Consider the following 26,951-nt stretch of genomic DNA (forward strand, 5'->3'; position numbering starts at 1 on the left):
TACTATAATTAAATAAAATATTATTATCAATAATTTTGTAAATAGAAAAATAAATTTTCACTCACCTTATAGTTCAAATCCTGCACATTATCCAAACTTATGTCGCTATACATGTCTTCTGTGGTATCACAATTGGAGCTACGCCCAGACGAATTGAAACTTGAGGATCTGTAAAGTTGACTGAATAATGAGAAATTGTAAATTTAAATGTGTATGTAAGTGTGCTTGTAGTGTAAGTGGTTAGAAGCTAAAAGAAAAGTGCGTGGAAATTATTGTCTAGTGTAGAAGTGTAGGTATATTCGTATGTAAGTCAATAAATTAGCTTATAACTATCATGTGTACTAAGTTTTGAATTGCATGTATATTATTATTAATATTTTCAATTTTAATTTAGACTGTTTTCAAATATTAAAAACTCGAAAATATTTCAATTGAAACGAAACTCATCAAAACTGGTTACAATATGCATTACTTAGTAACCATTTCATGATCCATACATCTTAGTAATTATCAAAGACAACAACCATTCGACAGTTCACAATAAACAACAAACAATAATACAGTGTTTGTGAAAGTTAAATTGAACTGTCTGTGGCTGTGCTAAATATTTTCATACAACAGTTTGAGTGGCTTGCGTTTCAAAGATAATACAGTGGCGTCAAAATTGGTACTCAAAGAAAATGTGAGCTCTAAAACTATTGGAGACAAAAACTTTTGATGAGGTAGTAAACCTTTGTGAAAATTTGAGGGATTATATACAGTTAGATTTTGAAAAATCGTTTCTTTTTGCGTTTTCTTAATATATATATATCTGAGTATACACACACAAAAATTAAGTCGATCGGACGAATATAATATTTTATTTTTAAGTTATAGACACATTAGTGAAGGCCCAATGCGCATTTGTATGCCGACAGAGGAGATACACAGCGCATAAGGATCTCTGACTTGAGAGCGCATGAGAGAGTTGAAAAAAAAAAAATTAACTACATGTAAAATGCTTTCAAAACTTTAAACTCGTTTTTCTCGAAACGGTGTTTTCAAAGTCGGTGAACAAGATTTCTCAGAAACGGCTGAACCGATCGGTCTGAAATTTTTACACAAGTTTCTTAACTATATTTTTTAGTAATTAATCGAAGGATTTCCCCATCTGGTGAAAATTTATTATTTTTATAAACAATTAAAGAGCCTGTATTTTGGTCTAAAATCGAAACTTTTGCTTTGAGTAACCGCCATTTTGTGAACATTTTTTTTTTGCTAATTCCCTCGATCAATCACTAGATTATTTATTATATTAATTAAATATATTTGGTTTTTGCATTTTAGACGATCCAGTCCAGAGATATCGTGCTCACCGCAAGAGGCCTTTTTTTTGCGGACCTCTGCAAAATTGGCAATATCAACGTTCCCGATAATTATTTTTGGCAATAAAAAATATGTGAATATAGTTTAAGGTTGTCATAATATACCTGCCAAGTTTCAAATCAATGAACCAAATAGTTTGCTTAGAAAAAATTCTTGAAAAATGCCTTTTTTCGACCTCCTAACTGTATATAACCCCTTTAATTAAAAAATTTGGAGTTTAACATTTTTTTAAAATTTTCATCGATTTGTTATTGCAAAAAATTAAAGCTTTTATTAAAAAAAAAAAAAAAAAATATATTTTTCAAAAAATAATATTTAAAACTGTCTTAATTTTTAATGCGGTTTTGTGTTATTGTTATTTTTTTCAGTATAAATTTACATATATCTTTGCGCAGGTGAACCGATTTTTAATCTATTTAACGATAGTTTTCAAAATAATTTTAAAATAATATTTATTTATATTTTAAATAAATAGATTAATTCTCAATTCACGCTCGCATTTTATTAAATTTATTTTTTTAGATTTCTTTTTGTCTAACAACTCACCTGGCTAAAGCATTTGAACCCAATTGCCGACGACCGGAACTGCAAAAAAAAGGAGGAAGAAATGTTAATTGATATTTTTTAAAAGAAAAAAATATATTTTAATTATTTTTTGTGTTAATTTATAAAATATATTTATTTAATATATACAAATTTTATTTTTTATTTTTATTTTTTTATTTTTTAGTTGGTAAATATATTAAAAAGCTAGTACTAATATAAAGCGTGTACATTTATTTATGAATAATAAGAGTGTGCAAACATTTAATGAATATATAATATATGTAGGTGCTTTGATCAAATTGAGAATACTATTTTTATTGAATTTTAAATATAAATATTTTGCTTTATAATGATTTTATATACCAACATATATATACATACATACATACACCCATAACAATTTTTTAATACCCAACTTTTTCAATAACCTTAAAATTTCCAATTATAAATACATTTTATCAGCTTCACTCAGGTGTAAACTTTGCCTTAAGCGTTGTTGTTGGCATTGTTTATACGTCACCAGTGTCATACGCGTCGCGCTGAAGGGATTAAATTGACCATATTGTATGCACGCGTTTACGGGAGCCAAAAATATATTCGTGGGGAAGGTAAAAATAAACTAAAGGTAATTTATGGAGAATATTTTTAGAATGAGGGCATTAGGGTGGGTCGATTAAAAAAAAAAGATTTAAAATAAATTTGTAAATCAGTGAAAGGAAAATAAATGGAAAACAAGAAAATATTTCAAATTTAATTATAAAATAATTAAAAAAAAAATGTTTTATAATAAAATTAAAAAAAAATGTATTATAAATTTACAATAGTTCAGAAATCTACGATGTGGAAAAAAATTAATAATTAACCAAGTCTTTATCTTATTTTTGATTTTTTCCCCACTTTTTGTTAACTTGTTTATTTTTTTCTACTCTACTTAAAAATTTAATTTTTAATTTATTTATTATCATATTATTTTTTTTTTTTATTTTTAGCCTTCAAATTGACCCACCTTAATAATAACTACACTGGTTTTCGGCAAATTAAAAATAATTTTTAATAAAAAATATATAAAAATTTAGTGATAATTTCAATGGAATCGACAGAACAAATGACACGTGTCTGCAAGGCATTTGGCTTAATGGAAAATGTATGCGAAAAATATGAAAAAATAAGAAAATATGAAACTAAGCGTATTATCGGCACAATTAATGCAAACAAAATGGGAAATAATGAAAATGAGCACTGGTGAGACCTTTTAACTGAATTTAGGTCAAAACTAAAAGAATAAGTTCTGAAGCAAATAAGTAAATCTGGGGAAAAGTATAAACATTTACGAAAACACTTGAAAATTTTAGATTGTGAATATTTGTCAGAATTTTTTCAAGTACCTGGATGATTTTCAATATATTTTCAAGTAAATTCCAAAAACGTGTTCTTCATTTACTAACACCAAATGTGATATACAGGGAGGCAAATATATCATGAATTATAATTTCTCCAAATTTTTTCAAATAAAAAATTCTTAAAAATTAATAAAAGAAATAATTCTTAAAAAAAATTAAAAAAAAATTTAAATAAAAACAAATTCTAAATTTTCATTTTTTTAATTTTCAATTTTTTTTTTAAGTTTTTTAAAGCATATTTTCTAAATTTTTCAATTTTTTTGACTGATTTCAAATTTTTTTTTACCAGCTTACAACCTAAATCCCTACTCAACATTTTGAACATTAATTGCCTACAAGATTTACTGTGTGATATTATCAAAATTTTAGAAAAATATACGATTCCATTAATTATTGTTGTATTTTTGTATGTGTTTAAAACTCGAAACCGCATATTGTTTGCAGTTGTTTGTTGTTGCTATTGTTTGTTGCTCTCAGCTAATATAGCTGTTGACCTCATTAACCCACTTAACTGCGTATTGCTCATATGGTATTGTCGAAATATGAATGTGAGAATGCAACAACAACAAAGCTAAGTTTGTATACAAAATTAATGCTGAATAATAACAAAAATTTGCAAAAAAGAATATTCAAATATTAAAATTTTTAGAAAGAAAAAACAACGGAAAATGTTAGGCAAAAATGCGAAATGCTTAGAACAGAACAAACGCAACTGAAGCAGCGACGCCAAAAAAAGACAAATGTTAGCTATAATAGACACAAACATAACGGAAAGTTTGTATAGTCAATAATAATAATAAATGCTAATTAATGTTTAGAAATTAATTTGTACGAATAGAGAAGCATAAAATATACAAGCTAATTAATTTCGGCCCAAAATTCATATGAGGTAGTGGAACATTTTATTGCCGTTGCACAAAAAATTAAACAAAAAATTCTACAAATGCGAACAGCTGTTTTTTGAGTATTTTGCAGCTTTTTGCCAAATGCTTGATTTCAAGCGCCTTTATTCTCGTATTTTCTCATTATCCGATTGTCTGGCTGCAACCAAAATAGAAAACCTTAAATAAAAATCAATACCAAATTGCCATTGAAAGATTTTTGGCGCAATGCCGGCGAAGGTCAGCAATAAAGCTGAGTGGGAAAGACGTTTGTGCGTTGATTGAGTGTGTGATTGAAAAGTGATTGAATTGAGTGCCAAGCGGAAATGAAGAGTATATTTGAATGATGGGTGCTTTTTTAGGATGAAGTTAAGGTAATAAGAATATAAAATTTTAAATCAATAAATTTTGAGCGAGAAAAAAATTATGTTTTTTACAATTAGAAATTGTATACTAATAAAATGGTGATAGATAAATAAAAATGTAAAAATTAAAAATATTTAAAATTAAATTAAAAATACATAAAGCTTGTATTTACTGTAGAAAATATTTGATGTCTAGGCAGGATCTTCTATGATTGATGTCTTCAAAATTAATATTTCCTATAAAAAAGTATTTATTTTTCCAACATTTAGGTTAGGTTAGGTTAATCTCGCAGGCAATGAGCCACACATAGACCAATTTAGGTCCTTTGCGATACCAGATGGAGTGTCGTGACGTAGTCACTGTGAAGTAGCCAACCCTTAGGATGCCTGCGGGTGATTCGAATTTCAAAAGTCGATGTGGCTTCACTAACGTAATCACTTCCATATTATGGTACTGTGAAGCCTCCAAGTGCTGAAGTCATTGCCTTGACACAGCAGGACAGGCACACAAGAGATGTTCCATTGTTTTTCTAGTACCTTACTCTTGACATTTTCTGCATTCTTCGCTTTCTGTCAGCCCCATCTTGTAGGCGGGTCGCCACAAGACTGTGACCATTTCCTTCTATCGAGCGTCAGTAAGAACTTCGTGTATTTCTAATCTACCGCTTTACACATAAATTTTGAGGTTTCGCATCCCGGTATACTTCCAGCGCGCTTCGAACTTTCTTAACAAGTTCCTGTCTTGATCATCATATAGACAGTGAGTGGGTTTACCTACGTCGATCACGCTTTCAGATGACAATTTTACTCATCTCTTGGCAATTTCATCCACTACCACGTTACCTAACATTTACTTACGCATACTATTTAATAGTTTATAGTTCTTACGTAATAAGCTTTGCGCAATCTGCGTTTAATTGGCTAATTTAGATATTATTGTAGGATGTCAAGTAGTTCAAATAGATTATCAAATTAATGTAGTCAATTTTAAAGGTAAATAAACTTGGGCGATTAATAAAAAACCGTTTATGATTGTTATACAAGAAGATTGTTTAACGAAAAATTTAAAAAAGGTCTGTAAAACGTGAATCGGGTATCTGAATGAGAGGAAAATCTCACTGCCTCTCACAATCTCTCCATGAACACTGTAGAAGAGATATTCATAATTGAGGGTTAGATCTGTGGCTTTAGTAATTTGTATGCGAGAAGGAAAGCCGGTGACAAAAAATTGTATGACATTTCCGATACAATTGGCCAACTGATATTATGATGGTTGTGATCTTGAATGACTTCCCTAAATTTTATAAGACTTAAGTTCTAACGCTTGGATAGGACCTAGAATTATTAACTTGTATAATATTATCAATTGCGAAAATAATTTCGAATACCTCTAAAATATAATAAGTGCAAATAATGTAACACCTAATCTATCATAATTACCAAAACTTAAATTTCAACAGCGAAAATTCACACCAAAATTACTCCCAAAGGCAATTAGCCACACTAATTTTCGTCGTTACAAAATCAAAATGTAAATGCCACCAAAATACACCCAACAAATTTGCCAACAAAAGTTCATTGACTCACGCGCCACCTGTCACCCAGTGGACAACAACAACAACAAACACAAAACTAACAACAAATTTTGATTACAACATATTTATTTTTATGGGCAACAAGGTAGAGCTGTAGCACTTGAGGCGGCAAGCGGCGCAAAGGGCAGTAATGGCAAAGAGACGAATTAAATAACAATACATAAACAAAAAGCAGACGACGAAGCGCTGCGAAAAGTTAACAAAAAGTAGGAAGAAAATAGTTTATTATTATTAAATAAATATTTGTGTTTACATTGAAGTGTAATGAGATCGCAGAAAAAAAACGTATGACATAATGTCGATAATGAAATTATGTAAATAAATTTCGTATTTGCTTTTGCTTGTATGTTTGTCTTGTTGACTTTCTTTTTGATGGACACTATTTGCACTTTTTTTGTTTATTTATTATTTTTTTATCATATAAATGTCTTTTTGACAGAAATTTCAAGTTATTGAATAGTTTTTATTGTAAGATGAAGATAAAAGTGAAAGAAATCAAGCGAGAAAATAATAATAAAAGGAAATATGAAAGTAAATAAAAAAATAATAAAAAATAATCCATTAAAATTAAAGACTTCACCCAATGACAAAGCAAAAATTAATCAATTTTAAGTGTTAGTCATATCATGTCGATCTGACTACATCACTTATACACATTATTGAATGTAGGAAAGCAAAAAAAAAATATTAAGTGCTTACTACGGTAAATATCAATATATTAACAAATTTGCAATTATTAGGTCTACAACTATGCTAACGCCGTTTTCCAATAGGTGTCTCTAGGGTCAAGCACTGGTCGCTTAAATCGATTAAATCGTTTTATATCGATCTTGGATTATTTGTGTCAATATTAACCCAACAAAATATTTGTAGAGATCTGTTTGCATCCCAAACTTATTCTCAACTGAAAATGTCACTTTTTGAGCCGAATTCTCGACATTTGCGGGAAATTTTGCTTTTCTTTTTTAATTCCAAGAAAAGTGCGGCTGAGGTTCATTGACATTTGTAACCGTTTTTATAAAAAAAAACTTAAATTTACAAAAAAAAAACGGCGGAAGCAAAGTTGTAGACCAATATAAGTTCAAAGTATTAAAATTATTCAATAAAAATTTTATCGAAACTTTATAAAATATTTAAAAAATTAGTAAAAATTATATAATTACACTCAAAGATTACAACAATAAGCTAAATATGAAATACTTGTGTATATGTGATAATTGAATTAGCAAAAATTAATTATTTATAAACACACATGCATAAATATAAATGCGTAAATATCTAAAAAAAAGTGGCAACAATGTATTATGTAAATTTTTCAATGAAAGCATTACAAATATACATAGAAATGATTTTCATGTTTTCATCGCACGAATGCCCGCAAAACATTACAACTTTCAGGTAGTGTGCTTTTTACTATTATTTATGTATATTTTTTATTATTGGTCTCTAAATCAACAACACTAAAATTTCATGATGCGTAACGCAATTTGTGAATAATTTAAAAATGAAAATCTAGGCATATTTTCAATGAAATTCCAAAGTGAATTGTTTTTGTTGTAAAAGCTTTAATAAAGCTTATAGAATCGAGCTTTCCGCAAGCTCGAACAAATTAAGTGCAAAAAATAGCCGCTCAATGTACAGTGTTGTATTATTGAAGCAACAGAGACAACAATTTGGAGAGAGCGAGAACACCAGATGCTACAAACAATGATAGATAACAATAGTAGAATATAGCAAGTCAGAAAATTTAACACTACTTTTTCAAATCAGACTCCTAAACATTATTTTCAAGACAAAAACTGTCAAACTAAATATTTAATTAAAAAAAAAATATTTTAGAATAAGTAGGGTAAAGTGGCGGTCATTTTATATCGGTACATAAAAAGCGATCTGAGTATTCAAAATAATGGCATTGATAGCTTAAATCTGTATTATTTCAATCACATAGCATACTTTTAGGCGATCGCGCATTATATATTTCCATTTCATTTAAATAACTCTTAGGAATATAATTCTCAACGAGGTTACAAATAGTTAAATGCTTGTAAAATATTTTTCCTCAAAGATGTTTAAAAGTCATCAAGGTGGTTTTGGCATTACAAATTCAATAATATTTGTAACTTTTATATTCCAAAAGGTCTTTTTTATTTTTTTCGATTCTTATCATGCTTACTTCTCTCAAACCTACTATATTGCTTCCAGTCTGCGAAGCAAACATTAAGATCAACTCTTATCTTGAAAATTTTAGACTTTTGGAATAAAACATGAGGTAGACTCAACTTTAAAATTTTATCAGAATAAGGTAAGATAAGGAGAACAGTAATAGTTCACTAGTTTAGTATTTTTCTGTTTTTCTTTTTCAAATGCAGCATACAATATTTCAGCAACTTATTACAAAATCTTATTTTCCAATATCATTCGCTTTATACACTTCTAAAATTGTCTTTTCCTCCATGTCAAAAATTGATTTATTATACTTATTTTCCGTCATAAATTATTGCTCATAGATGCATGAGAACACATGCAAATTTAGATCAAAAACCCTATAGGAAAATTTATGATTAAAACATTAATATTTTTACTGAATTTCTCAATGTAATATGTACATTAGTTTAATGCATAGAAAACCATTTGGAATTGAATTGGATACTATTAAGCGCTTTACCAGTGTGACACAAAAAAATCGATTTTTTTCTTTTTTGCTTATTCGAAAGTATAAACTTTTAAAAATATTATGTGAAAGCAGTGAGGTCGTATCATGAAAAGTTTTTGAATGGCAGCGTTCTAAAGAGCGACCGCTCGCAGTTATAAGACTTCAAATGTAACATATTTACTAGCCCCAGAACTACGCCATTTTGTTAATTATTGTGTTTGATATTATATTCAAAAATCGTAGGTCAATGTATAGGGAATACCTTCAACTTTAATAACCTTTTTGATTTTTTTTTTGTTTCAACTACTCTTTCGGGCGGCATCATATCAGCAGTTGAGGAACTTTTTTTTGGTATCTCTCAAGACAGCACATAACTCCATTATTTTTCAATATTTTTTTAAACAAATATACCTTATTATGTCCAAAAAACTTCGAAACATTCGATCGAGTACTTTCTTAAAAAAAAACACGAAAATCGCACAATTTTTCATAGGTTATATTGGTAAAGCACCTTAAGTACAATTAGTAATAATCGATTATTATCGATGGTTTTTGATGTTTATTGAGTTTTCTCGATTCTTTTTACACTCGTTTGACCCTTTTTCAAGAGTCTTGAGCTTCTCAAATATAAAAATCGAATTCGATTCATGAATAATGTTATGTATAATCAACATAACTATCACCACTGTATTGAAAATATTTCGAAATTATTGTTTTATTTTATATTATATAAACTAAGCTTTCAAGAAAAGAAAAAATAAAATAAAAAAATAAATAAAATTATATTGTATCAATTTCCCAAGTAAAACCAAAATTTTTCGTTATAAAAAATTTTTTGTATTATTTCCTACTGGCTTCCTTTGTAACACAAGCCATGCAATGAAGCCAATAATGTGCCGCAAAATAAATTGGCAAATAGCAAATGGAAAAATATATGTGTCCAAGCACGTAGAAAAGCATAAAATTTGCCAACAGCCACAGTTCATTGAAAAGTATTTCATATTTCTGGTGAACATTTTAAATTAGCCGTCAAATTAAAGAATGAAATCAGCGTTCAATGTCTAATTACGCGCTCAAAGAGCACAGTGCAGCAGATACTTGTTAGCTATTACTTATTTCATTTGATTATACTAAGCTTAGGTATATACAAAGAAACATTTATATATATGAACATGTTGCAATGGAATTTTACTTTAGATATTTTTGTATAGACGCACATGTGCTCACCAATGCAAATATTTTGTTTTTTACTATTTTTTTATTTTTTTTTATTTTTTACTAAATTGTTTTCATTTTTTATAAATTTTCTTTTTTTTTAATTTTTTTTTGAATTTTTTTTTCAAATTTGTTTTTGTTATTGCTATTCCACGTAATCGCATGTCCAGCCATTCATGCGTCCATACTAAGCGCTCATCTGCTACGCGCTGTTGTAGCGCCGCCTGCCCCCTGCACACAACGCGCTTGCGAGCAATGCGTCTCAGTCTAATTGTTTGCAAAAATAAAAATAAAAAAACGACAACAACAGCAACAATAAAAGCAGTTTTCGGGTTTCAGTTTCAGTTTTCGCTTTTCTTTGCATGTGGCGCGCTTCGCTCGCTTATATTTATTCATAGATTTTTCCATACAAATTTGCTGTTGCAGTTTTTGTATATTTTTTTTTTTGCTTGCGGATTTTCCCATTCGCCGCCACTCACGTTGCGAATCACCCACACAGACTGAATTATTTTTTTTTATTTTTGCGCGCAAATATTCTCCATTACATTGCTTGTTAGCTATTTGTATTGTTATTGTTGTTTTTATTGTATTAGCAATTTTTATTTGACTTTTTCACATTTATTGTTCGCTATTGTTTGTTGTTAGCCATTTACTTTTCAGTTGGTCACTTAAACTGCATTAGATCGAAAAAAACAAAAATTAGAAAAATCAAAGTGGCTTTTGTTGTTGTTTTCTTTTATTACAAGTTGGCGGCCAATAAATGCAAATTCGGTCAAATTGCTAGTCACATTTGCCTTTTGAGTGACTCGGTATGCAATAAATTGCAATTTTGTGCATTTTTTGTATTTTACTGCAAATATTTTGCACGCGAGTGTATTTGTATGTGACAGCTGTGATTTTGGAAAAAAATGTACACGTTTTTTTTTTTGGTATGTTTGTGAAGTGTTTAAGATTTTGTAACTTAATGTGACTCATTCCAAGCACTTAGAATGGAAAATGATTTTGTTGGGTCCTAGGTTCTTGAACCTATAGATTAAATTACTTAGTAATTTTTTCTTTAGATTCAGAATAGATATGAGAAACCAAGGTAATCGATCAATAATCAAAAGATATATCACATATTGAAACCCTAACGCTAAGCATCAAACCGTCGAGTAGTTTTATTCCTAAACCCAAACGATAAGTTGATCTCATATTGGTAAGCCTTAAAACATCGAGTAGTTTTATTTGTCCTCGCTCTGACTAAGCAGTTAGGGGGAATATCTTAGAGGGAAATGAAAAGAAAAATATATTGAGAGCTGAAAAATACACTTCTAATCAAAGCGATTTACTTTAAAATAAGGAGTATTTATATTCAAATCCTTCCGAATAAAAAGTCCGAGAACAGAGATTAGGAAGAAAACAACCTTTTCTGCCATAGTTCCAAGCTTCATCACAATTTTTAAACCACAAAACTACCCATGGATCCATTTAATGACCAAGGTCAAAATTAGAGCTTTTGTTTCAAAATGATCGATCGCAGGTCGAATGACCTCGGGTTTATAAGAATAATATCAAACAGCTTAAATACTATTTTTATAGCTCTCTTGACCCAATTATCGCAGATCTAATGAAAAAGGCGTGTGAGATACTTCGAAAAAGATAGATTAATAGAGAACGTATATAGATTCACTTTCTTATTAAAATTCTGCAAATAGTCTTCGGTCAGTGGTCACACCTTGAATGATCCACTCCTACTTCTAACCGAAATCAAATATTTAATCAGTAAAAACTGTCCTGTCTGGACCTCTGAACTATAAAGTTGGTAGTATTTAGCCTATTTAGCTCAATGTCTACTCTGAGGTCATGCATATGAGACCTCTGAACTATAATGACTTTCGAAATACCATATACCATATCGTCTAACTCTATACTCTGAGGTCATGTATAAGACTCCATCGCTACCTTTATATCCCTTCTCACATGTTCTCGAAATTTTACCAAAATTTATTCCATAACTACCCAAAAAATGCGTTTCCATGAATGCTACGGCTACACCTTTAAGAATTAAACGCATTTCTATCTTCCCATTACTCCATATACCATTAAACGCCTTCTCATGCATAATTTGCCATTTGTTTTCTAACAACTTTCGCAAATTAAATATTTTTTTTTTTTGTATTTATTTTTTCTATTTCACAATTTAACAAGCCGTCTAATATACACAAGCATGGAAGAGTAGGCGTCTTCTGTTGCCATGGCATACCTGCTACATAGCCTAGCCCATTCCGGAGACACGATGGCGTTACTTGTGAATAACTGTGTCGCTAATCAATCCATCAGCATTTTTTGTTATATTCGTACAAAAATCTCAAGTTTCTCTAGTTGCGCTGTGAATGTGGGCTTGGCTTTCAATGCATGCTGCTCTGACTGACAGCTCATTTTGCAGGCATATAGACGGATTAAGTGCATGTGTATTTGTGCATTTTTTCTGCTTTTTATAAGCAATCAATTAACACAAAATTTAAATTTGGAATTAATGTAATCAGCGAGAAATCGCAAAATCGTTGAAAGAAGTGAAATAGGTAAAGCATGGATGATGATGCACGAATTGATTTTAACTATGAATTTTTGGGTTATTTATGGAAAAAATATGAATATTTTCGACAGAATTTGTGGTGGTACTACATATTCCATCTGTAGGACCACATACAAGTTACGAACTGTTCCAGCTTTAGGTGGATCAAATCGGTTTACTATTCGAACAGTCACGATTCACTTGTCTCTCGCCTCTGAATGACAAATTAATATTCTTTTATTTTCTCTTTTAATAACCATCCGGGAGATCGAATTTATTAACACACTTAAAGCCCTCGATTCCGATCTTGTTGTCGCGTTACAAATGATTCAACATCCGTACTTTCAAATTTCCATCTTAGAGATATGAAGAAGTATCTTTTTCTGGACCGCTTTGGCTTTCTAAAGCAAAAAGAAGTACTCACAGACACGGAAAAAGTGTTTCGCCTAAGGAGCGACAAGCGATCGAGATAACCTAACATATTTATACGCAGAGCTCGGTTTAATGGCGTGATGAATGTCAACTATTCAAGTTTCATATGTACATTCATGAATCATTTATTTATGAAAAGGTCATGAAAGTCTTCACATTCCAATTTGTGTCGAGAGAGTTTGTTTTCAAATGAGTTCTCTCATCGGAAGTGTATTTTTGATAAGATTTTTCCTAGAACCATGTTAAAGCTGAAGCCAGAGCTGCTTTCAAGACTAATGAAATTCTCTACCAAAGTTTTGATATAAAAAAATAGGATTGTTTACAATCGGATATTTTCACCTTAAGATAATCAGCATTCTAAGAATATACACCAATTTTTTCATGCTATTCATACTGTAAGCTCCAATTTCGGAACCTTATTTATATAAAAATAAAACCTAGACACATGGCAATGCTTTGGATTGTAACCTTTGAACCAAAGTTTGATTTAATTAAGTTCAACTTTTATGCTTCACCGCATTTTCTTTGGAGTAAAGTAAGTGATAACTGAACTTTGAACTCAGAAAAAACAGTAGGCAATTGTTCATAAAAAGTGCTCTTAGTAACACTTGATGTCTGATGTCTGAGCACTTCCGCACTTGACTACACCCTAAGCTTAGTCATCGATTGATATAAATAAATATTCATCTGATAAGATTTTTTTACTAAAATATATATAAAATATTGGAGCCTTCTCTTATAAAGTCTGTTAGAGATAAAATAGTAAATAGGTGCTTTAGTAAAGTCACAAAAGATTGCAAAAGCTAATCAAATAAAACCAACTGCGACAAAAGCTTACTAATAATGCAAATATATGTTAAATAAAAACAGGCAACGATATACAAATTGTAACAGCTAAAAATATGATAAATATTGAAATGAAAGCAACCAACAACTCAAAGGTCTACGAGGAAAGACAAAGAAAAAATTCCAATGAAAACACCCGCAAACCCAGGCTGACTCAGTCAATCTGCCAGTTAGGCCGTCAGCTGTGCTACGAAAAGCGCTAAGCAAACAGTTTGTCAGCTGGTTGGCGAGCGCGTGACAGGTACGCCGCATGAAGCCAGAGTTCAAGAAACCCCACATACCAAGAGAAACAACAGAATGGCAGACTGGCATAAGGAATGGCTTTCATTCTGTGCTGGCAAGCAATGCACAATTGTGATTTTATTTATTTATTTTATTGTAAAGCTAGTTATTTATTCTTATTGTTGTCATTGTTAATATTGTCACCTTTGTTCATAATGGCTAAGTCGTGCAAAGTATCGAGCGCAATGAGAGAATGGCAAAAAAGGCTTTATATTTGCATACATATTATCTGTACGGTTATATACTTTAGTTGCTATGAATAAAGGAATAAATACGAATAAATAAGAATAAATCAAGAAAGAAAATAAAATAAAATAAAATAAAAAAAATTAAAATAATATAAATTAAATTAAATTCAATTCAATTCAATTAAATTAAATTAAAAAAATAAAATAAATAAAATAAAATTAAATTAAATTAAATTAAATTAAAATAAAATAAATTAAAATAAAATAAATTAAAATAATATAAAATAAAATAATATAAAATTAAATTAAATTTTAATAAAAAGCCATGGAAAAGCTGAGAGAATTATTCTTTAAATCAGAAACTCTGCTAATTTTCTTTTATTCTTCTTTCGTCCTTAAAAAGCAAAATCATTCAATCCATTTCGCTATTTATTAATAACAAAAAACAAAAAAGTAAATAAAGTTTAACCATAATTCTATGAGAAACACCGAATCAATTTTTCTCTACCACATAAATCACTCATCGCTGGTCAGCTAAGAAATATTTATTGAATATCGAAAAATCAATGGTGTAAATAAATTGCAATATTTTTGACATTTCTGACATTTTGGTGTCACTGCCCACGGTCACATGAATTTTCGCATAATAAAAAGGGTTGTGGAAGCGAGTTAACATTGCTAAGAATTTGCACATTTCATAATTGCATAAGTACTTGGCATTGTTGGCGAGAAAAATGCATTTGAACGCCATAACTAATTAGCAAAGAGTTGTCAAAAACATATTTACATAATTTAGTATGTGGGTATGACTGTAGAATTAGCAAGATCGGTGAGTAAGAAACGTTCGAAACTCAGATTTAAACGTGAGAATACTAAAATGAAGTGAACAAACGTGGGAAGAAATAAAGAAATATGAGTAATAAATATTGCAATTGTAACCATAAATTAACAAAATATATTCAACAAAAAAATTTAAATGAGAAACTATGATTTTCATAAAAAATTGTCAACTAAATATAACCTCAAAATTTTAATTAAAATGGAGCCAGTTTGCGATTGCAGTATTGGTGTTTCATAGTCAACAAAAAGAGAAAGAAAGACAGAGATAGAGTGAGAGAGAGAGAGTGAGAGAGAGAGAGGGAGAGAGAGTGAAAAACAGCTGTTCGGAGCCATTTCAGAGTAGTGTCCGGAAAATTTCCTCAAAATTTCCTTGATCTCATCAATTTAACTAGTGTTTAAAGCGAATAAAAAGACAAAAATAATCCATGAAAAATAACGGCACCTGAAATAAACCAGAAATAATAAGAAAAATCCACCAGAAATTGCAATCAGCTGTCAAGCGATTAGACTGTCAACGCATTTCGTAACTATATCCATGTAACTTGGTAAAATCTTGAAACACAAACGCGTTTACCACAACTTACATAATCTCAAATTCGCCAATTACAAACTCATGCGCAAAAATTACATTCAGCGCAGCGTGGCTGTCACCATTCTCATTACGGCTTTCATTACGCTTGACAATTTCATCATCAAATGCGTATTTAAAAGCGCATTATCTCGCGAAATTTTAGTGCTTCAAGAGAAAAAATATAATGAAGATTTAATTATGGCTAAAGAAATGACAAGAAATCGTAAATGGTGTATTGTTTTAGGTCAGCTTTTAATATTTTATTAACTGTACTTAACCCTTTTCCTTTAATTTAGTTTCTGGGAAGTTGACAATTATTTTCCATTTTTGTTTCAGACCTTTCTTTTATACTAACATTCGTCATTAAGACATAGTTACTAAGTAGACAGTGACAATAAGGTCACTTATTTTACGATTCTAACTGTCTTTCCTAACTTGAAACGTTAAGAGTATTCCATATATTGATTTGAGTTCATGCTCAAACAAATGTTTCAAGCTGTGCTTTGACTTTTCTAATACGGAAAATATCGTTCTATCACATTGTTCAACCTGATGAATAAAAATTTAGGTTATGAAGCTAATTATTACGCCCAAGTTCTCACGAAGGATCTTACTTGGACAGCTGTTAAAGTCTTGTGTTGTCAAAAAACCGCTAGAACTGGATCAGAAAATCTTTACCTTTCGAAAAAGTTCTTATACTTGAAGCGACTAGTAACAATTCCAATCAATTCACTAGGTTATCAGAAGATATGTCCTCTGAGATGTTTCAACAATCAGGCGAATGTTGGACAGTTTTTCTTAGAAACGCCGTCAAATAAGTATCCATAATATGAAATACTATAGTGTCGAAAGCGAACACATTTTAAAATGTACGATTTATCTACTTCAGACATTCATTCAACAACTTCAAAATTTCAATTTCAATTGACAAAAGCTTTTTAAAACTCAAATAACCAAGTAACTGATAACCGAAACTCGTAACCGTGAACTCATTAAACGAATCCGCTATGTAGTTTCCCTTGGAAATGCTACCTTTTCAAGTATAAAATTAATTGAATAAACAAATTATTCAGATTACAGTGTTTTTGTTTTGAGTTTTATATGCGATTTCGCAAATAAAGCAAAATATATTACAAGCTTATATGACCTTCAACAAGGTGAAATATATAATTTAACATAAAAAGTGCAATAAAAAAGTGGAGAACACACAAATTAATTAAAACAAATTAAATTAAATTAGTTAATAAATTGTGAGGCAGACATGCTTACACAGTTATATTTATTTAAAATAATTGCTGAAGTTGTAATATTCTGTGTGGCAACACTCTTTAGTGTAATTGAGTGTAACCTATATTTCAGGGTTTGTAATTTGGGAATACTGAGGATTGTAGTTTCAATAAAGTTGAAAAAATAAATAAATTTAAGTTAAGAAAGCCATATAACCAAAACCATATAAGAAAAAAAAATAAATAAAAAATAATTCGAAAAAACTAAAAAAAATTGAATTAAAAATTAAAAAAATATTAAAAAAAAAATTTTAAAAAAAATTTTATATTTTAAAATATTCTAAAATAAAATAAAAAAAATATAAAATAACTAAATTAAATGAAATCAACAAAATAAAATAAAAAATTCAAAAAGTATTAAACAAAATTAAAAAAATGATTTTAAAATAAAATAAAAAATATAAATTAACTAAATTTAGTAAATTTAGTAAAACAAAAAAATGAAATAAAAAATTTAAAAAATTATATAATAAAATAAAAAAATATAAATTTAATAAAAATAAAATGAATTCAAAAAATTATAAAAAAAAACTATTTTAAAATAAAATAAAAAATATAAATTAACTGAATTTAATCAAATAAAAAATTAAAAAAAAAAAAATTATGAAAAAATATTATAAAAAATAGTAAACAAATTAATTAATAATTGAATAAATTTATCCAAATAATTCTACAAAAATAACCATTATTCCAAAAGCACAAAGCACTCAACATTTCCAGAAATGAATATTTTTCATAAAATAAAATAAATAAAAATTTGTATACGCACTTCTTCAAGTGACTGTGGTCGTACGGTACAAAACGAAAATAATCATTATCCATTTAGGCGTTTGTTTTGCTCTTACGTAGCACACGACGACAAGTAAATGAAAAGCAAAATTTAATAAAATAAATAGTTTTAAAACACTTTGCTGCTTTCAACACAAGCTACTGCCGCAACTTGTGGCACACAATGTTTTTCCTTTCTTCAGCAGCGATGTGGCAACGTTTAACTCTTAATTTGTGTCGCCTGCAGCTCAGCGTTGCACAAACAAATTAAGCCACGAAAATATGACTGACAGCTGAGGTTAGAGATGCAAATTGTGTGTGAGTAACTGGCGCTTGTTAGTAGTTAGTTGTTGTTGGTAGTTGGTAGCTATGGTTGATTACGAATTGTGGGCGAAGAAGATTTAATTGCATGTATTTTTTTGTTATTTTAGACTTGTGTTTTTTGTTAATGATTTATTGTAGTTGTTGTAGTGTTTTTGTTGTTTTTTGGTAAATTTTCAATGTTTTCCACTTTTATTACCTAAATATATTTAATGCCACTTAATATGTTCTCATGCTTTCAAGTTGTTGTTATTGTATTAATTATTGCTTTTAAGCTTTTAATTACAATTTCTATGCTTTGTATTTAATGTTTAATAACTAAAAATTTTTAAATGTTTCTTGTTGTATAATAATTGTTGTTATTGTTAATGCTGTAATGGCCGAAACTAATTTTATTAGCATTGGTTTGTTGTTATTGCCTTTGGTATTAAATTACTTGGTTTTGTGATTCTTGTTGTTGTGTTTTTGCAATTTTTAAATACTTTTTGTTACATATAAAAAATAATATTCTTATTTTTTTTTTTGATAGTTTTTAACAATTTTTTTATTAATTATTTCTATTAAAATTTTTTATTAGTTTTCGAAGAATTATTTTTCAAACTTGAAGTATTTACAAATAAATTTTATTAACTACTAAGCATTTTTTATAAAAAAACAACTATTTTGCATGCCATTTGAATTTTACATATTTCTATTTCTATTAAACAAAAAAAAAAAAAAACATTTTTGCCAAGTTTCCCTATCAATCTCTGTTGTTGCTGTCTCAATTTGCGCTTATTATAGCACATATTTGATAAGCAACCGTTATCTTTATACATATGTACTGTGATTACTATTTTGTTTGCTCATGCATTAACTTGAAGTACCGTTCTTAGATAAGGCTTTAATGGCAGATAAATAAACGGAGATAAATATTGACCAGCTAGTTGATTGTGAGCTTTTGAGTTGTTTTATAATTTCTCTTTCTTTTTGGCAAAAATCTTGGTACAAAACGTAATCTAGAGAAATTTTATAAATAAATAATGACATAATGAAAATAAAAGTACATATTTTCATCTGTGAAACAAATAATTTATTATAAAAAATATCAGCTATTTTCCACCAAACTTTATATTTTGAATATAAGCTTGAGTGGTTCGTAAAAGCATAGGGATTTTGCCTCATAACTTTATGTTTTAAAGTGATTTTTCGTCGGAGTATCCACAAATCATAATCCACAAATCATAACTAATTTTAAGCAGAAAATTAGATAGTAGTATCATATTGTGGTAACTATGGACATTTTCGGTTTCATTATGTCTCATTTCAAAAGTTCTAGATGATGTTTAGAAGAGGTAATATATTCAAGATGATTTAAAGAGAGATGGTTATTCATGACTCAGAACCTCAAGACTTTTGCATATACATTATCCCTTTTTATCCATAAATTATACCCCGTTCTCTGAAATCTCAAATACGATATATGTATTAAAAATATACAAATACATATTAGTAGTAGATATTAGTAGTAGGGTTGATAAAATAGCAAACTATTGAACAGACAAGGTATATTTGGAATAATAGAATTTAAATGTAATCATGTAACATTTTAAAAACCTCTCAAAAATTGTAGCATACATATGTTTTCATCATTAAAATGCTTATGATTTTTGTAGTTTTCATCAATATTTTAAATTATTAAAAGTACCTGTGACTAGCAATTATTCAGGTCAATGAACAATCAATGTCATTCGACCACAAAAACAAAATCATTTTCGTATAAAATTACATCTAAACTACTAATTTCCACAACAATTCACTTTACAGAGCTTTAACATAACAGTAACATTATGTAATGTACATTGCCAATTTAAAATATGTTGCTCATACGCACTGTCCAACTAAAGCTCAAAACTGAAACGAGTAAACAATGTCTTTGATATGGTTTCAATTATTTGAGTCTTAAAGCGCACATTATTTTTTTATTGTGGTGCTTTATTGTATTTCTAAATGATTAATTTGTCATTATAAAATTTTTCCATACTTTTTTGGATTATAAGTTTTTTTTTTTAATTTTTTCATAACTTGTAATTTTTTTAATTTGTTTTTATTATTAATATTCTTAATATTTATATATACTTTCTTTTATAAATTATTTTTTTTTACATTTTTATTCTATTTTAAAAATTTTTATATTTATTTGTATTTTTTTGTCATTTTTTCTAAATTTTTTTGCGGCATTACATTAGTTACGCACCACAAAATTAGTTACACTTTCACAGCACGTAGCCTGACAATTAAACTAATTACGCGCGTGTTGCGGCAAAAGCACTTGTGCAGGTATAAAAATGTATACATATACATATATTTCTATTGAATTTATATCATTCGTTTTTGCTTTGTTTGGCAGCAAAAACATTAATTTGGGTAACTATGTTTTACTTTTGATCACTTTTTGCGTTTTACTCTTGTTTCTGCAGCCATTTATGAGCATAACGATGCACATATTTAGGTCTGTAAGTATATAAACACATATTTGCTAGTAAATTGCATTCACTTACACTAACAATGTGCTAAAAGTTAAGCATATTATCTCGTGTTTTATCTTATTTGGAGTTGATATCTTTGAATATATTTATTTATTTATTACCTGAATGAAGTCATTATGTATATGGGTGTCAGTTATTCTCACTTTTTTTGGTTTTAAATCCTATATATTGCTTTTTTATTTTATTTGATTTGATTTTTTTTATTTTAATTTATTTTATTTTTTATTTTATTTTATTTTATTTTATTTTATTTTATTTTTTTTATTTTATTTTATTTCATGTTTTTTATTTTATTTTATTTTATTTTTTGATATTTTATTTTATTTTATTTTATTTTATTTTATTTTATTTTATTTTATTTTATTTTATTTTATTTTATTTTATTTTATTTTATTTTATTTTATTTTATTTTATTTTATTTTATTTTATTTTATTTTTTGATATTTTATTTTATTTTATTTTATTTTCTTTTATTTTATTCATTTTAGTTCACAAATATGGTTTGCCTTAATAAAATCCATTTTTTATTTGTCGTCAACTTCAAAGCGAAAAAAACATGACTCAATTTTGAACGTCACCATTTTCATGCTCTGATATATATTATACTGATGTGTATACATATGAATATAATATAACTCCATTGAGCTACTACTGTGATTTCATCTCAGCTTTTAGACACATTTGTTTTTGTAATTTTTTCTTGCAAATCTCTGTTTTAACGCACTATAAAGCATTGTATGGCATTGTATGTGTAACAAATTAACACATTTGCGCCGACGGTGAAATTGCGATACGCAGCTTTTTATGCCTTCTCCGCACAAAAGTAATCATATTCATGTGTACACATGTATGTGATTGTTTAACAAATTTCTATTTAATTATTTTCGCAGTTAACATGTTCTTTTGAGAGTTTCTTTGTTTTTCTCGTATATATATTTGGTAGTTTTATTTCATTATTCGTATATGGAATTTCGAGTATATCATTCGTAGAAATCAAGAGCGACCTTCAAGTCTACTGGAGAAATTTTTTGGAAACGATTTTCAGAAATAATTCATACTACTTTATGACGCACTGCCAACTATTGTCAATGTAAATGAAGCCAAAAAAGAAAGGTTAATAATGGTATGCAGCAATTTTGGAATTTTTTGTCAGTTGGTAAGTGCATATATTTGCCAACAACATACTGGTTTTAGCGTCAGACTACGTAAAACTAAATTTTAGTTAGAAATTAATCCGACCACCTCAATTAATATGAAATAAAATGAGAAAAAATATAAATAATTTAAGGCTAAGAACAAAATGGAAAAGCTATTTGGCAATATTTTCCCTTAATGTTGAGAGGACTGTCAATAATGCAAGAACATTTCTGGAATAAAGAAGTTTATCATCAATGATTCGGTCACAGATGAGAAAATAATCTCGATGAACAACTAAAAAATGTTGTTAAGGTCATCTGATGGCCTGAATGCGGTCGTTTGCCCGGCACTTGGTACAGCTCTCTTTGCCTCCCTTTTTAACCAACCAAAAAACCAAGGTCGTCAAAGTATTTCGTGGAACTAGGTTTTAAAACCAATCTTTCCAAGAAAAATTTAAAAAAGGAAGAAATTGCATACAATCTTTTGGATCACTATCCATCAATTATCAGACTTAAAACTGTTCTCTCGATCGATGTTTATTTCATCGGGTCTAGACCAGATAAACTAGATCAGATTGAGCTCTAAGAAATATACGAAAGGTTGGAGATTGCATTAATTATCATACCAATACACTAAGACCGATCTATTAACTCTTTCGAAGCTTATATTTATGCAAAGTCAGAATAGTTCTATGAAATGTTGGAATTACTAACCAATAACATTGACTAGACCTCCATTTTAAATATATCCATTATTCCAAAATTAATGTCAATATTCTAGTTTCAAATATTTTTTTCCTTCTTTGGCATTTACTCATTAAGCACTTTTTATTCCTTTATTTGTCCTCAAATAGCCACGCATTTCTCCAAATCTAGCTTTGAACACCTAATTTGAACACTTAATTTCATTTCGTGGCTCACATGTTTCCAAAGGCAGCCAGCCATATTTCTTTTATAACACAATTTCAATTTATTTTATTTTGTTTATTTTTATCACCTTTTCCTTTGCTTTGCTTTGGCTTACTCGCAACTAATTTGTACATTTCACAGCCGCGCCAAGGCGCGAAAATCAATTCGCAATGCAGCGGCGACGCCGATGGCAGTGCAAGAAATGGAAGCGCGACTTTCGCACCCATACATATGCATATATATTGGCATATATGTATGTATGTTTGTTTGCAAGAGCTTATGTGTACGTATGGTAAATGCAGCAGCGCGTATGGGCGTGCAAAAAAACAACAGCAATGCAGAGGCGTCCACACCACAACGGGGTGTCAGTCATTAATGATGAGTTGCGCTTTTTTGTTAATTTTTTATTATTTTTTGTTTAATTTTTGTCTACTCTTAGCTCATATTGTTTGGTTTAATTTTTTGTTTTTTTTTTTTTGTTTTTTTCGCATTTTGTCGTAGTCATTAAGGCGTAACAAAACTACAAACCAAAAATATTTGGCACAACTCACAATGGTTTGGTATTGATGAAGGCGCAAAAAACTGGTTGCAACAAAAATTAAGTTTTGCACATTTTTTAATCTTTTATATAAAGACAAGTGGAAAATTAAGCGAGAAAATTTGATGGTAATTATATTTTTAATTAACAGTATTGTGATAAAATTGTAAAAAAAAATTTAAATTTAATAAAAAAAAATATTTTATAAAAAATATATTTTTTATTTATTTTATAAAAAATAAATTTTATAAAAAATATTTTTTTTTCATTTTTTATATTTTTCTATTTAAGATACAGTTTTTATTTTAATGATTAAATATTGGTATTATACAATAATGAAACAAACGTATTTATTACAATTTGATTTCAATTGTTTTCTTATATTAATTATTATTTATTATTTAGTCGTGAGAATAATTCGATTAAAATTAATAAAAGAATTAAAAATTAATAAATTTTTTTTCTGCTATCGATTGGAATATCTTTTTATTTTTTATGTATTATTGTTTTTTTATTTATAATAAAATGTTTTTTAACTTAAAAACATATTATTTTTAATTCAAAAATTTATTTTTATTTTTTTTAACACAAAATTTTAAATTTTATTATTGTTATTATTATTATTATTATTATTTTTTTTATTAAATTTTTTTGCATTTATAGCACCATTTCTGAAAAAATTCGCATTTTGTAGTTAAATTTATTATTATAATATTTTGCATTATTTAAAAAAAAATCAATTATTTACTGATATTTTTTATTCGTTTTAATTTAAATACAATAAATTGTAAATTTCAATAAATGTTTTTGAAATAAAACGCCACTTATTTCAAATTCCATATTTTCCTTTGTTTTTTAAGATATTTATTCTTAAATTATTCAACAAAAAAAATTTAATGAAATTTTATTTGATTCAATTTATGGATGGCTTCTCAAAAATGTTGAATTTTTAACACAATTTTTATTTTTTTATTTTCATTACATGTTTAGTACATTTTTAAAATTTTAAATATTTTTTTTTTTAATTTTTGATATTAATTTCATTATATTATTATTTATTTTTTATAATTTATTTTTTATTTTATTTATTATTGTATTTTATTTTTTATATGGCGTTTATATTATTATTTTTTGTTTTTATATAATATTTTATTAATTAATTTAGTTTTATTATCGACTAAAACTTCACTTTTTAATCATTAAATTATTCATTCAATATATTCCACACAATATTTTTCCATAGCTTTCGAAGAAACACTAAAATTTTCCATAATTTCTTGAAAGTTTCATCTTTTTTATTAATTTTCTTGAAATTCTTCTAATAATTACCACTATATAACTATATAACAAGCTTTTATTTATGAATAGTTACTTTCCCTACTCATAACTAAAGAATAAACCAAATAAAAGAATAATGGTTATAATGCATTTATGCTTCCGGTTTGCGCAAAATAAAAACAACATTCCAGACACTGAGGCGCGACAGGAAGCTTAAAAAGCAAACACACTTTTGATACACTTAATTTTTTGCAGACATTACAAACACAAAATAATAATGATAGCAAAGACAACAACAGCAAAACAACAACAGCAAAACAACAACATAAATAACAATAACACATAGGCGAAAAAATCTTATTAGACCTACTTTCGCTTTTATATTCGGCAATTTGTAATAAGCAGCAACAAAACTGGCGTCAATAATAATAACTTTTATTTTTGTTGTATTTGCTTAATTTTTCACACTCGGCACTTTAGTTTGAAGTATAAATAAATTGTTTTTTTTTTTTTGGTAAATTTACAGATTTTTGGCTTTTGCCGGCGTATACACTCTACATCTTTCTCAATGCCGCGCCAAAAATCTCACTAAACACACTCGAAAGAGTTATATAAAAATATTCGTCACGTTTTGCCGCGCGCCTAAAAAATTCTAAAATTCACTTATTTACTGTTTTATTTACTGCTTATTACGACGATTTCGTCTACCGCACACATTAAATCCGCCAGCCACACGCAACCATTACGCTTTGCCGCAAACTCGACACTAAAATATGCGAACGCATTCGTTTGAGCCGAACGTTGGTGTTGCGCGGTTTAAGCCAACAACGTTAAAACAACAACAACAACAACAACAATAATACTCTTGCAAAATAAATGAAAAGCAGTTAAAAAAGCTGCGAGCTTCGAAAGCTAACTTGTTGTGCTTGTTGGTTCGTGTTGCGTGGCAACATGTTCGCCGCGCTTCGCAACATATTGCCGGTTGGCTGGTTGATTGGGTAGTGATTTGTGTTTTGTTGAATTATTGGTTGTAAAAATAGATATTTCTTTGTATTTGCAATATTTTCTGTTCATAATTATTATGGGCAGCGATTTGCGGAAATGGGCAGCCGTGAGCTTAATTAAAGGGTCGCTAGGAAAATGTTGTGATATAATACATGTGATGTTTTGCAGATAGAGAGAGTGTGGGAAGACTATTGGAGGGAAATTTGAGGATTTTTAAATTCTTTTTATTGTTGAAATTCATTATAATTAACTCAGCAGAGACATTCAATAACTTCTGAGAGTCCATAGACGTACCCTCATATGAAACACGCAGAAGAGTAATTTCTTACAGATTATTTCGAAGTAAAGCTTGGGTGTAATTTCGGGTTTTTATTCATATTAATGGGAATGCTAGTTGAAATTATCATATTTCGGACACCAGGTTCCAGAGAAGTATCTGGAAGTAAGACATCGGTTCTGAACCTGAACTATTTATGGTACCCTATCATTCAGCACCTCTTCTAATATGAAAAATTATGTATAATGCTTCATTTAGATGAAAAACCGCATTATTCGTAAATAATAATTACCTAGGCTGCCATTTCGGACCCACCTAGCATCTAGAGCATCATTTCTGAACCTTTTGTTAGGTCTCGTTGGAATTTACTGGTGCACAATTTATTTTAATGACTCAATCAAGAGTTTTCGATGATTATTGACATAATGGATAGCTAAAATAATATATATGGACCGTGGGGACCAATTGGCTATTTGATAGTATTCAGAAGTCTCGCATATGGGTGAACAAGGAAAGTGGATTTACTTCATATTTTCGAAGTTATAGCACCATTAGCATATGAAATTAGTTCCAAGAAAAAAAATTACTCAGAACGTCTTTGAAATTTAGGTTATGTTCCACATCGTATTAAAAAAATATCACTCATACGTCACGTCACATATTTAAATAGAAGCAAATGTGTAAAATTTTTCAAAATCTATAAAATGTATTTAATATATTTTTAATAAAGAAATTCTGGTTAATTTGGTTAAAAATTAAAAAAATAATATTTCACCCAAACAAAATTTTTCAATTACAAAAATCACTACAAACCTCAAACTCAGCCAACACAAACTACCACCTAAAAATTCACTTTCAACCACTTGACTAACAAATTTCCATACATAATACAATTTTCAAGCATCTGGCTTGATAATGTGCGCCTATCATTCCAATTCATCGCGCATTCCATTTTCACAAAAACACACGCAAACGCCAGTGGAAAAAGTGAATCGCACCGCGTCAGCTTCAACCAGCTGTTGCTACCGTTTCGAATGCTTTCTGTTTTGTTTTGCCTTTCATTATTTTTCAGCATTAGCACGCTAATTTTTTTTCGCACCCACTTTCACGTTGCGCCGCATTGATGCATCTCCAAAGATATGGGGGAAATTTCCATATTGCGAATTGGT

The 26,951-nt window shown here is 28.6% G+C and overlaps 1 protein-coding gene across 13 annotated transcripts in view; it reads right to left on the bottom strand.

Annotated features, from left to right (window-relative positions):
• Positions 1–26,951, bottom strand: part of LOC105210048 (rab11 family-interacting protein 3) — a 141,490-nt gene that overhangs the window by 67,469 nt on the left and 47,070 nt on the right. For 7 of the 13 annotated variants that reach the window (XM_011180784.3, XM_029046127.2, XM_011180844.3 and 4 more), the window contains 2 exons: positions 1,912–1,950; positions 66–180 (listed from right to left, as the gene is read on the bottom strand). In XM_011180784.3, the coding sequence (XP_011179086.1) occupies positions 66–180; positions 1,912–1,950 (154 nt within the window). Of the gene's footprint in view, positions 1–65; positions 181–1,911; positions 1,951–17,791; positions 18,272–24,870; positions 25,269–26,951 lie in introns of those variants that run through there. The other 6 variants (XM_011180833.3, XM_011180810.3, XM_011180895.3 and 3 more) reach the window with 5 other exon arrangements.

Source organism: Zeugodacus cucurbitae, chromosome 4 (genome assembly GCF_028554725.1).
Source record: "Zeugodacus cucurbitae isolate PBARC_wt_2022May chromosome 4, idZeuCucr1.2, whole genome shotgun sequence".
Taxonomy (NCBI): Eukaryota; Metazoa; Arthropoda; class Insecta; order Diptera; family Tephritidae; genus Zeugodacus; species Zeugodacus cucurbitae.